General features: G+C 50.0%; 1 protein-coding gene across 24 annotated transcripts in view; it reads right to left on the bottom strand.

Moving 5' to 3' along the window:
* CACNA1D (calcium voltage-gated channel subunit alpha1 D) overlaps positions 1 to 13183 on the bottom strand; it is a 320640-nt gene that overhangs the window by 94740 nt on the left and 212717 nt on the right. For all 24 annotated transcript variants that reach the window (XM_070238804.1, XM_070238798.1, XM_070238803.1 and 21 more), the window contains one exon: positions 12728 to 12897. In XM_070238804.1, coding sequence (XP_070094905.1) covers positions 12728 to 12897 — 170 coding nt within the window. The remainder of the gene's footprint in view (positions 1 to 12727; positions 12898 to 13183) is intronic.

Below are 13183 nucleotides of genomic sequence, written 5' to 3' on the forward strand. Positions count from 1 at the left end.
ATTCTCTTTTCCATGACTGTTCCATGCTCTGATTTTAGCAGAAAGATTAAAAAACTGTAAAATTCAACAAAGTTCATTGTCATGGGTTCCTCCCATAGGTTCTAGCTTCTTTTCAGGAAGAAGACAAAGAAAATCACAGTGGAAGACCCTTACAAATACGTCCCTGAGTCATCTCTGAGGAACGTTTTTCTTGGTGCTTATTGCCGCTGCGGAAGGGACAGAAGTCAAGAGCAGCGTGACACGGGGGGTCCTCCGGTCATTAGGTCCTAACTCCGCCCTGGGCTCCGGTGAGGGGTAAAGTGGTGGTGCTAAGGCCACACTCTTGAGGGTCAGTTCCATTTCTAACAGTTTAATACTTCATGGTTTCAGCATGAATCATACTGTAACTGTTGTCATTGTTCCCCAAAGAGCCAACTTCTTATGAACAGGCTAAATCTTGGTGGCTTTTCACTCTCTGGGGCCATGTCCCATGATGATATCAATAGCTGCTACACTCATGACCTAAAGGTTCATTTTCCAAACAATCTGATCGAAACAGATAAATTACATACTGCCTGCCTATGGGAAAGGGGGACATCACTTTGTATTTCCGGCTCTATGCCAACTATTAGTGAATGAAACGTACTAGCTCCTCCTAGACTAAGTGGGAGGAAAGGTAAAAAATAAAGCCAAACTCCCCAAACAGGAGGGGGAAGCCTCCTGCTTGCCAACTCTGTCCTTCAGTTGAGGTAGGACAGTGGCTAAGAGCAGGCTCTCAGATTGGCCAGGTCTAAATTTAACCCCACGTTTGTGACCGATCTTCTCCAAGACTCCATTTTCTCATCTGTAAAATGGGAATACCTACTCACAGGGCTGTTGGCAGAACTAAATGAGGTAAGATACACAGTGGGTCATCCCAGAGAGGGTCCACAGCATTGGGCAATCAGTGAGGCTCAAAATGGCAACTCGATCATCTCAGCAAAGCTCTGCTGGAGCTCCCTGGAAGCAAAGCGACACTCCCTGTAGAGTCCAAATCCAGCGTCACTTCACCCTGACCACTTCTCTTGTGAACAATTTTCCACACTCCCCAATCAGCTTTGGCCGCCACTCTCAGTTTGCATCTTTTCTGTCTTAAACTAAGTTGTTATGGTCTAACGTAGCCTGTTGTAGGAATAGCAGCTTTTCTGTCAGGATTATTTGACAGAATATTAAATTATTTGACAGAGCCACGGACCCATAATAAATCAGTCTATTCCAGAATGATGTCGCCAAGACTGGGGAGGAGGAGTGCAAGAGGGAGGAGGAGGAAGAGGACAGTGATTATGCTAGAATTTGGTGACCTCATTTGGTCCTGGAAATGGATCTTGATCCAGCCCCTAAATCTGAGCAGACGGACCAGCTCTGACAGGGGCCCTGGCAGCCTCTCCATCTGCCCCAGCCTCTCACTCCCGGCCACAAGATAGCATTTCCTTTTCCAAAAGGACAGAAAATATCAGGCCCAGTGGGCATAACCAGTGACCTTGTTTGTCCATTAAAACATTTCATCCTTCGCTTGCATGAGGATTCATGTTTTTAATGTTAATAAATTGATATGAGTTTCACTTCACTTGGCCTCAATGCGATCTCATCTACATTTAAAAAAAATCAAGACAGGAGAATCACAGAGGGTTAAAACAGGAAGGGCTTCTGAGATCACATGAACAAACCCTGTGATTTCACAGACGAGAGGACTGACCGACCTGCCTTGGGACACACAGCTCAGACTTGAGCAAGCTCTCCTGCTTCCCACTCAGCATTCTTCCCACCAGGCGACCCCACCCCTGTGGTTTTGGTATATACTTAAATATACTGCTACATATTTTGGTATTGGTATATGTTAAAATACGTATTGGTACATTCTTAAAATTCCACAAATCAAAAATGTCCAAAAACCAAATAGGCCTATTATCCATCAGCCTTGGTCTGCTGTCCTGATGGCCTTTATTAACCTCTAGAAACCTGGCATATAGCAGACCACCTCCAGGAGATCAGTCTAAATGGGGATAGAACAAAAGTCCAGGTGCCATGCTGACTATTGGGACTTCATAAAAATACAAGTAAGTGAACCCATGGGCAAATTACTGGAGCATGTGCCCTTCTCCCTAAGCAGCTACCAGAGCCCCGTGGCTGCCCAGTGCAGGGCGACCGCTCTGTCCCTGCAGTACAGATCCAATGCTAATTGCTGACAATGGCTAGGCCTCATTAGGGAAGCAGGCAGAGACACCCCTCAGACTCCACCATGTCACCTACAGGCACTCGCCCCTCCTGCAGAAGCCAGCCAGCCAGGGGGCCATGCGCATGCAGAGAAGCTATAAGTCCTTTTCCCTGACACATTCCAGGGAATTTTAACACTTTGTTAACGAAGTGCTTTTTTAAAAATATAAATTTAACAACTATTTTCAGTGAACGTGGGTGAAACAAGGCATTAGGGCAAGCCTGTCACCTGTAATGGGATGCTAACTTGTACTGCATTTTTCCTGCTGAAAATCTGGGGAAGCTCAGGGTCCACGCTCTGCAATCTCTTCCAGGCACTGGGCTCTCTGGGGAGAGCTGCAGGGTAGACCCTGAGGCTTCAGGTGTGGGTGCACTGGGAGGGGCCCTGCGTGCTGCTGTGGGCGAGGAGGTCATGGATCACAGATGGGAGCCGCCCAGGCCTTCCTGGGCAGCGGGACTGGGCCCCCACTCAGAGTGCTCTTTGTGGATGGTGGGTCAGACGGTTTCTCTTGAAAATCTTGTCATGGGTCCAGAAGTCATCATGGGCAATGCCACACAAAATAATCCAGGGAAATACACTGTTTCTCAGGCCAGCACAACTACTAGCATTTTCACCCACGTGCAAAGATTCCTTTAACTACTTGCGGTGTGAAGGACAACACACTTGTCAACCAAATCTGCCTGGCTTTTGAATTCAGAGAGAGATCAACACATGCGCACACATGGTGAATGAGTCTGCATGTGGGTCCAAGCGGGCAGCCCCCAAATTATGTTCACCGTTAACAGGCACATCAAAATCTCAGATCAACTTCCTTCAGTGATGGAGGCTACGGAGGTCACAGACTGGAGAAGAGACGTCAGAGAAGTTTGGTCTTCGTCATGGGTGACGCGGGGACAAGTCTCTTTTCCTCCCAGGGCTTAGTTACCTCATCTATAAAATGAGCTCTTGGGTAATATCCTCCCTAAGACCCATTTACCTCAGACCTGCTAGAATTGCTGTGAAGAGGAAACACCCACAGCCTGGCTGGTTGACCAAGGGGGTTTCCCTTGGGCTCCCCCGGCTTGGCAAGGAGAGCAGGGAATAAGCAATACTGTGAAGCCCCTGCCCCCCATCCCTCAGGAGGGCCGCCAGGAGTCCAGCAGCCTACCCAGGAGAACTGATTCCAAGTCACCTCTGACAGAGCCCCCTGGGGAATGGAGCAGCACAGGCAGGAACAGCTCCTGAGAGACCTTTGCCAGCCAGAGAAGACCCAGGCCAAACTGAGCCCAGAGTTCCTCCTTCATAGATGTCCTGGGCCTCTCAGAGCCTCACTCCTCTGTTTTCCATCAGGCAGGCTTTCCAGCCCTCTCAGGGATTTCTTTTGGCATTTCCCTCCACGTCCCAGCAGCTTAAAGCTTCTCGCTCTTTCCTTTCAAAGGAAGGGAGGATGGTGGTGAGGTTAGACAACTGAGCAGTGGCAGTCATGGCTGTCTTCCTCAGGCACAGGGAATCCAAAGCCAAGGTCTTGTGTTTTTGCCTCATTTTCATGACAAGCACGAGCAGTGCCATGACATCCCCTGAAAGAATTTGCCTGTGCTTGCTAGTGGTGACATGCTTCGCCATCACGGGGTAACAGACTCTCATTGCTGTAAAGAAGCCAGACTTTTCTTGGAGAATGTGGGTCAAGGCCAGACCAAGGTTTCTGTGTCTAAAGCAAGAATTATGCCCTGACAATAACTACTGCTGTATGACCAGTGACACAGGGAGTACAGCATCTACACAAGCGCCCTTGCCCCACCAACATCACCAGCAATGTTAGGGGCCTTTCTCTAGGGTCCCTAGCTATCTCAGTCAATAAAAGACCACCTCTACTCAAAATCTAGAAAGTTTTCTGAAAATATTAGGCTTCCTCTTTTCCCCATAAATCTAAGAAAGCTAACAGAGGAGCCTCAAGAATCATTGAAAAATCACAAGGCCCATGCCCCCACTTAAAGGAGGGTGGGCACCTACATGCCCAAGGAGAGGTCTCTTCTCTTCTGTGGACAGACCACTCATCTACTCGTAGTGACCCACCCAGAGCCAGAGCCCTAAGTGAGTCTTTGAAACGGTTTTTCTTATGCCTATGTGATATTCCCTGCTTAGTGGAAGCCCGTTTTTCCTCCAGAGGCCTCCCAGAGCTTCACAGAGCCCAGCTCTTCTTCACAAACCCTCTGCACACACTAAAGCTGAACTCATCAGCTCCATCTCTGGCCCCCACTCGCTGTCACCCTCACGCAGGTTCTTTTTCCTCTCAGGCCACAGTGTGCTTTCAGAATGCCGAGGGGCTGTATCTGATACTCTCTTCATTCCTTTCCACTTCCATGCCTCCTGATGAAAGCAGGACTCCAACACAACCTTCAGTCAGACCATCCGTAGCTTGTTCAAGTGCAATTCCCAAAACCTCTGAGTTCAGCATTCCCATGGATGGCGGAGGCCACTCCCGAGAAAACAGTGCAATGGGTCCCCTCTGCTCTCTTAGCAGCGGGCTTCGCGTCCCGGCAGTCTGAATTGTCTCCAATAGACTTCCTCCAGAATCGTCTGAGCAGGGCCAACCTCGGCGGCAGTACCTAGGTGAACAGTGCTGTGTGCACAGGCAAAGCTTCACGCAGCAGTGGTGACTTGGGCAGGCAGGGTAGGACGCCAGTGTTTGCATAACTGCCCTGCAGGGGGATGGTCCTGACACTAACCCCAGGGTTTCCTAGTGATTATGTTTAGTATGGTATTAGGGCATAGCTTGAAACTTAATTGTTTCCCACATGAGCCCTTTCCTCATTCCCACTGGCAAAGGCAAGTGCCCAAAAGTGTTTGCATCCTAGAAGTGTATTTTTAACTTCATTCTTGGAATTGGCACTACTAGCTTTAGCTTGGTCCTGGGCAAACCAGCCAGAGTGTAAGACCAAGAGGCCATTTGAAAAATGTAACCTGGAAAAAAAAATGAGTCAAATAACATCAGTGGAATTTGTAAACTGTTTAGATGAAAAGCATCATTTGGGCAAAAGTGTTTGAAAAGTCTGTCTTCCAGTCTAAGAATATTCATGCTGAATTAAATAAATTTTCTGAGTTGGTTCAGCTGCTTCTTTGGAAGGTACAGTTCAAACAAAAAGGAAATTGCAACGCTGTCTTGGAAAAGACACACATTCTGAGGAAAGACAAGAAGAAAACAAGACCAAGTTTCAAAGAAATCAAGCAATTAAAACATAGGCATCTTGCAAACACACCACACAGGACATGCACTTCACTCCATGCCTAGGTGGAAGCAGAAGGCGTCCGAGGTCCTGGGAGAAGAGTCTCTGGAAGAGAAAGTTCAATGCCAGCAATTTACCGTGATCTTTAGCCCTGCGTTGGTGAAAGCAGCAAAACTTCCTTTTCTTCTTATCCTCTTTTAGCAAGTCGGCCACTGTGACCCCTTCAGGTTGAACACAGACAATTTCATTATGATTCAGTAGAGGGCAGCAAGAGCAACGCAGACAGGGCCCGAGGACCAGAGAGGCGGCCCATCCATGGGCTCTGATACCAAAACTCAAAACGGTCCTTCTCATACGGAGACCTACAGTTCAGGATCTGACGGGTACACTGGAAGTGAGCATATCCCTGTCTTTAGAACCTGTCCTAAATAAACAACCAACTGACTCACTCTAGACAAAGGTTTCCAGGTTTGGCCTCCCCTCTAAGAAAGGCATTAGGGAGAGGGCACTTCTGCAGGAGACAAGTGTCCTGGACGCTGACTGGCTGTGCCAGTCCAGCCGGTATTGCTTTCTGGGGTAGGACGCATGAGGGTTAAAAAGGTGGGCTCCAGACTCGACAGACCAGGTCTAACCCCAGCCCTGCCACTTCCTGGCTGGATGACTGTGGACAGGCAGGTTACCTGATTTTGCTAAGCCTTAGTTTCCTCACTCATAAGGTGTTGGTAACAGTCAGGCCTGCACTTCATAGGGCTGCTTAAGAGGTAAACACTAAATACGGTAAGACAAGCATCAGCGAGGCACGGTCAACTGTTACTCTCCCAATGCACTCTCCTGTGGCCACTAGCTCACAAGAAAAATGATTCCAGGGTCTCTGTGCTATGATGATCACTGCGGGCTGGCTAATCCTTGGAGTAGAGGCCACCCGCCCTGGGAAGGGAGCTGCAGAGGCAGGTGGGGCAGTAGGAGGAATGCCGAGTGGGCACTGGCACACATGACTGGTGGAATGTAAACGGTCCTCACTTGGCATAACAGATTTCTAAAATGGGCATCCTCTCGGACCCAGCAACACTCTTTCCTCTTCCACAAGAACACGAGCATGGGTGTGCAGACATCTGCAGGGATTAACAGTGGCTCAGGTGCAGACGGGGGCAGAACCTGGGTGCAAATCCCAGCTCTGCCACTCAACAGTCATGCGGCCGTGGAAAGCTAAGAACCTCTCTGTGCTTCCGTTTCCTCACCTGTCAAGTTCCTATCTCTCAGAGCTGTGTGAGGACTAATGGACTAATGCACCCACAGCCCTCGGAACAGTGTCTGACACATAGGAAGCACCTGATAAATGTGCGATGATATTATTCCGTGTTCTTTCACTCAACAAATAATCATTGGGAGCTCATACTGTGACAAAGACCACGCTGGGTGCCAGCCACACAGTGGAGGGCAGAAACGGACCCCACTACTGCCCCCGTGGAGCTCACAGTCTTATGATAGCAGAAGACCTTAATCAGATAATCACACCAACCAGCGTAAAACCACGACTCCGACAACTGCTATAAAGGTGAGGTCCATGTGCCACAGGGCATGTAGTCTATTGTGGCAGCTTCTATAATGGCAATTTATTGAAAATACCAAAACGTTTTAAAAGGATGGCTGGACATCTACAGCACACGGTTCAGTGAAAAAGGCACATTGCAGAACCCTCTATGCCGAGTGGTTTTACGGTGGGGATGTACGAGCACACTCTCTGCAGCAAACCGTACATTCTTAGGTACGTAAGTGAGATCAGAAAGAACAGGCCCCAGACTGCCAAGCCAAGTCTGGTTCCCTCTAACGAGAAGGATGAGAAAATGTTACTTCTTACATTATATGCTTCGGTATTATATGAATTCTTTGCAATATTCATATATGACTTTTGTAATTAAAATATATTCAAAACAAACACACCCCTAGCTTGGGACTCCACAAACCTGGCTGGAGTGCCTGCTCCTCCTCATCTCCATGGTGGGGTGACCATCCCCACATCTGTCTCCCACCAGCTCCTACGGGCCTACCCAGGGCAGATAACTGCTCCCAGTACTACCCCAGTGGAGATGTGTCTCCCGCCGACCCCAGCACCATGCCTTCCCGGGTCTTGGCGCCCCCAGCAGCCTCTCCAGGGAGGGCAATTCACCTGGACGCACGTTTACCATGTGTGGCCCTAACTGCTGCTGTCTGCCTTACAGCTTTCAATTGAATGTTTTCAATTTTGAACTTGCACCCTGAGGTAGTTTAATCGCAAGGAAAGCAGTTTTATAAATCAAATTTTAAAGACACAGTCTTTTTAAATAGGCCCAGCAAAATGGCACGTGCTTGCAAACAGCTATGCCATCCCTGGTTTTCCGCCCACCCTAAATCAAACCTCACAGTAGCAGGCATCTGCGGTGGCACGCAAGGAAGGGAGGCCGTGGCTATGGTGACTTTGTACGCCTAGACCTGGGGGGCAGTCCTAGTGGGGGGCGGCGAGGGGCAGTGCTCACAGCCTCTAGGACCACTATGAGGGGGAGACAGAGAGGCTCTCCTTGTGGCCAGAGCTGGAGTTTCAAGTGTCACCCCCCTTTGTCTGGGCATCAAACATCCCCACTTACCAGGATTACTGAGCATTAATAGTTCCCACAGTGAAACTGCCCTGCTTTTCTGGCTGGAATTTTAGAATGCACTCCCTTTAAAACGATTTCATTATTTTGAATGCTATTTTTTTTTTAAAGAGTACTCATTGACAATGAGAAGAGTTTAAAATAGAATTTTAGGCTTCCAGATTCTAATGGCTCTAGAAAAACTCCATTGTTAACTCAAAAGCAGCTGCATACATCTAAAAAAATCACTTTGAGATTTGGCAGAGTTTCTTAAGAAACTTGAAGCTCAGCAAAAAGTTAAATAAATTATCCTTGAAAATTTCCCAAATGCTCAGGAACTTCCAAGGGAATTTTGTTCACTCAATTAATTGCGTAACACCGGATTTCTAACAGCAAAATTACGGAGCTGACATTTCGGTCCATAAATGCACAAAGCTAGAGCTACCAGTCACTGCAGCCACCAGACAGCCCAGTTAGGGACCCGGTTGCCTCTCCTTCTGTCTTCTTTCAGGTGAAAGCCTGGAATAGTGTGATGTTCAGTGTGACAGTATCCAGGAGTTCCCAACCCTGGCTTCACATTGGAACCTCCAGGGAGCTGTAAATAAAGCCACTTCCTGGGTCCCACCCCAGACCAGCTAATCAGCGTGGGGCTGGCGTATGGTATCAGGATACGTTCATGCTCCCCAGGTGATTGTCATGCACGGCCAGAGAGGGTAGCACAGTGACATTTAATAGATCAGAGAGAAAAGATAATGTGAACACATCTCCAAGCACTTAATTTGACATCTGTTCTCTGACAGCAAGCAACAACAAAGTAGAAATGGACTTCAAGAGCCAGAAAGCTGTGCTACCACATCTGGAAAGTGACCAAGTCAACAAGTTTGCTTTCCATCAATATTTGAGAACCTTATAAACAGGGGAGTATGGGGACATGGTCCTAAAAGGGGTCCTCACCCTGGGGTTGGGTAGAGGTCTAGTAGAATCTGCAAAAATTGTTCTGTTTAGGTCAAGTTTTACTGGAGTCTGATGACAACAGCAGCAGCAAGTACTCCTCCAGCTACGGTGACTCTACCAGCTATGGAACAGTTAATCCTCATGACACCCCCATGGGCAAATATCTTTATCCCCTTCTTGCAGACCAAGAAATCACGGCTCAGAGATTTTGCGTAATGTGCCTAACACTCAGGTCCTTCAAAATGCCCTCCAGCCCAGCCCCTACCTCCCGTTGGCTCATGATATCTGCCGCTATTAACAGCCTCCTATCCTCCCCTTAGCTTGTCCAGGCTGAGGCTCAGCCATCAGGAAGGGCTGCTTCTCACTTAATTCTGAATGTCTGGGAGCAACCTCTCCCAATCCCATCCAGCACCCAGCTGGAAAGGGCAGACAGTAGATTAGCATCCTAAGGCAGTGTGGAGCCCTAGGTGCTGCCCCATCCCTTTCCCCAGAGATAATGCAGGAGCAGGGTGGGAGTGTAAGGTGTCGGGGTGTGGATTTCTGGATTTTCACACCCAGGGAGGACACTGGCACCAGCCACGCCCATAATTCATTGCCTGCTAACAGATGATAGCGACCAGACCTGGCGTGTGCAGGTGGTAAATCCACTACTGTTTGTTGGTGAGGAGGACCATGGGGGCCCCTCTGAAACCCTCTCCCCCTGTGGTTTCTAGCTGTGACAAGAAGATGGTAGGCAGCCACAGCAGGCCTCAGGGGGATCCCCAGAGGCACTGCTCCTCCTCTGTCTGGGCTCCCGAGGAATGTACTCAGGGAGGCTCACTTCCTCACTGGGAGCAGACATGGAGCTCTTGTCTTAAGTCAGTTAAATCTCAACATGGTCCCACAGCCCGGAATTATGTCTTTATTTCAAACCCTAATCATCAAGGCTCTGTGAATCTGATGACTTGGTTAATACCATCAGCCTCGCTCCACAGGAAACCCCAGCACCTGGCAAACTGGGTCCGATAAAGAACATGGGTACACCACAGAAGCACGTGCTATTCCATGCCAGACAGCAAGCCGGTTATGCACACTGAGTCTCACCTCACAGCACGCAGCAGAAACCACAATGCTGCTTTATGGGTTTTGGAGCCCTAGCTACAAAGTGAATTCTGAGGACCTACAACTTTTAAAGGGGCCTTCTTTCCTTCCTTGATTATATTACTAAGCAATGCACTTAAGGGCTTTGAACATTTGTAACTTTCTGCACCTGGTTCAAGCCACTTCCTCAGCCTGAAAAGAACCCCTCATTCCACCTTCTGCAGCCAAAGCCTGCTCATCCCTTGGAGCTCAGCAGGAGTGCTGCCTCTTCCAGGGAGCCTTCCTTGCATTCCCACGAGCCTGCATCACTGCACCCTTCTGGGCCCTGGATTACGGTGCAGCTCCTCCATTCTGTCTTTCACTAAGGCACTGCTTCTCCGTCTTCCCTCCACAGCAAGGTCTCCAAAGGCAGAGGAACTGGTTTTGTCACCACATGGTCAGGTTCCTACAGACAACAGCAGGACACGGGAAACAAAAATCCCCACTCCTCGAATCACAGGCTATAAACAGAGTTTCACCACAACTGATGTTGGCAACACTGACACAGATCCCTGTCTACTTCTAGAGGAAGCAGGAAAGAGATGAAAGACACGGGCCTGCAAGAAGCCCACACTCAGCTCCCTACAGGACACATCTGAACTAGCCAAGAAAGGTGCTCTGCTCAGAGGAAGGGACGAGACTTTCGCTGGTTTACACACAACACGCTACGTGCTGCGCTCAGGAGAGGTGGGCAGATGCTGGTGGACCTCCACAGGTCAGCATCAAAGCTGCAGTTCAGGAATGAAGAGGAAAGAGCAGGGTAGGCATCTCCCAAGCCGCACGCGAAGGGCTCGTTGCTGGCCACGCTGCGGGTGCAGAAGCTCTGCGAAGGCCGTGGGATTCAGGCCGGCTCGAACGCCCCCGAGAGGGCTGTGCTGCAGACCTGAGTTGCTCTTCTTACACCTAGTCAACTAGAGGACATCAGTGAGTGTGCAGTGCAAAAGACCATCCACTTAGAAACTCTGATCTCGTAGTCAACACACAGTCAGCTCCAGAAATCCTCCTGCAGTTTCCTGACCCTCAGGTGAACCCCAGCCTCTTCCTTGAGGCACCAGTGGGTGTAGGCCTTGGAAGGAGGAGGGAGGGGAGGGGAGGAGACAGGCTGCACTCCGCTGGCTCCCACGTTAGCACACAGGACTGAGTCGATTGTATGCACCTGCGATAACAGGAAACCCTCAGAGTCCTAGCTAGAAGCATAAAGGCCATCTCAGCCAAGAATCCCCTCCACCGACATCCAGCCTCAGCTTCCACACTCCCACGCCTATACAAGCAGCACAAGTTGGCCCCACCCACCCTCTCTGCTTCGCCTCTCCGACCTGCAGACCCTCTGCGCTCCAGCCAAATGAACAACCCACCGCTTCCTCCATGAGCCTTGTGTCTGCCCAACTCCGCGTCCTCCTCATGCCATTGCCTTGGCTCAGAATGTTTCTCCTGACGTTGAGCTATGACTGATCTCAGATTTACCCATCCTTCAAGGCCCAGGTCCAATGCCCCCACAGCCCTCTCCTTAAGAGCCCTGCAGCCAGCCCTTCCTCCTCTTAGCCCCCCGCCACACAGCCTGCCTCCTCTGCGATCTGCATCTCTGTCTCCTTGTACTGCATTTCCTTATGTGCAGGCCTGCCCTTCCCCAGAAGGAGCAAACCAGGTCCTCTCCATCTCAAGAGTCCTCCCAGCACCCAGCCCCCAGCCTCGCTTAATGAAGGAGTGACTGCACAGAGCTGCCTTAGATGCTCTGCCCAAGGGCGGCTTGCTCAGCCATCTCCCACAAGCTAGGGCTAACTTGGCTTCCCAGGCCTCTTGATGGACGGGCACCCTTGAAATACATTCTCAGTCTTTACTATCAACTCTTCCAGATTTGAAACAAATCACAAACATCTTAGACAAATCCGCTGCTGAATTTCAATTCCCACTTTCACCTGAGGCAGCACAGATGGCCCCAGGAAGAGTAAGAGCACAACTGCCAGGAAAGTACACAGTAAAAGTGACACCTTGGTTGACAATGGCAATTAATTCCCAAGGTTGACTGAGCATCGGGCCTTCCTGCTGCAGAAAGCGCTCTAGGGTGCCTAGTGCCACAGTGTGGGGTACCAGGTGGGTGGGTTCCAAAGCAGCCACTCATGCCTCCTAACACTACCCAGAATGGTGACCTGGTTCCTTCCCAGCCCCTGATGGCTATCATGGGGGGAGCCACTTGAGGTGGCAGAAGGGTGGGGAGGGACCCTGCTCTTCAAGTTCTCATCCAACAACACTGCTCCCTCTGAGATGAAGGGACCACGAGTTTGTCTCCTGTGGTGCAAGGCGAGTGCATGTCTTCCCACGCCCTGTGCCCACAGAGAAGGGATGACTGAATCCCCGAGGCCATCAGTGAGTCTGCTGACCCTCCAAACCATAGAGCCACGGGACCAACTCAAAATCTAAAACTCAAACCTCGGGCAGAAATTCAGAGTGGGTGTAAATGCACTTGTGCTCTCTGATGTGCAGGCAGGAGGAAGCAGACGGCTGGGAGGAGCCCATCGGTCTCAGAGGCCGGGTCAGAGGCAAGGAATGCCTGTGCAAGGGCTGAGTTGCACACAAGCTCCATCTGGTCAAGAGCAGGAAGCGCTACATACTATTGCGTTTGCTCTCCTCTCCACCTTCTTCCTCATTCTCGGGGTCAATATCTTCCGCTTGGGTAATCCAATCCAAGTAACCCTTCAGATCCTCTTCTAGCTGCTGCTTCTCCCGGAGCTTCTGGAAATCTCCCCGTGCTTTAGCCTTCTCTCTTTCCTTTGAGAATTCTCTAAGGAAGGCAAGAGAACAAGCGTATGTCAGGACATGCTCAGGGACCCACACCGTGAGCCATCTGCCCTGCTGCACAACAGTCTTGTGGCAGGACACACGGCACTGAGTACAGCCACACGAGCACAGCAATAGGGGCCACACACGTGGACAGGACATAGCACAGTGTCTCCCAAGCAAGACTGTGGGTGTCAGAGTTGCAGAGACCACACCAACACACATGCACCGTCTCTTAGAAAATGAACTCCCTCAGGATTTCAGCGATCCCAAGGAGCCTAGGCCGAAAC

Source organism: Equus caballus, chromosome 16 (genome assembly GCF_041296265.1).
Source record: "Equus caballus isolate H_3958 breed thoroughbred chromosome 16, TB-T2T, whole genome shotgun sequence".
NCBI lineage: Eukaryota > Metazoa > Chordata > Mammalia > Perissodactyla > Equidae > Equus > Equus caballus.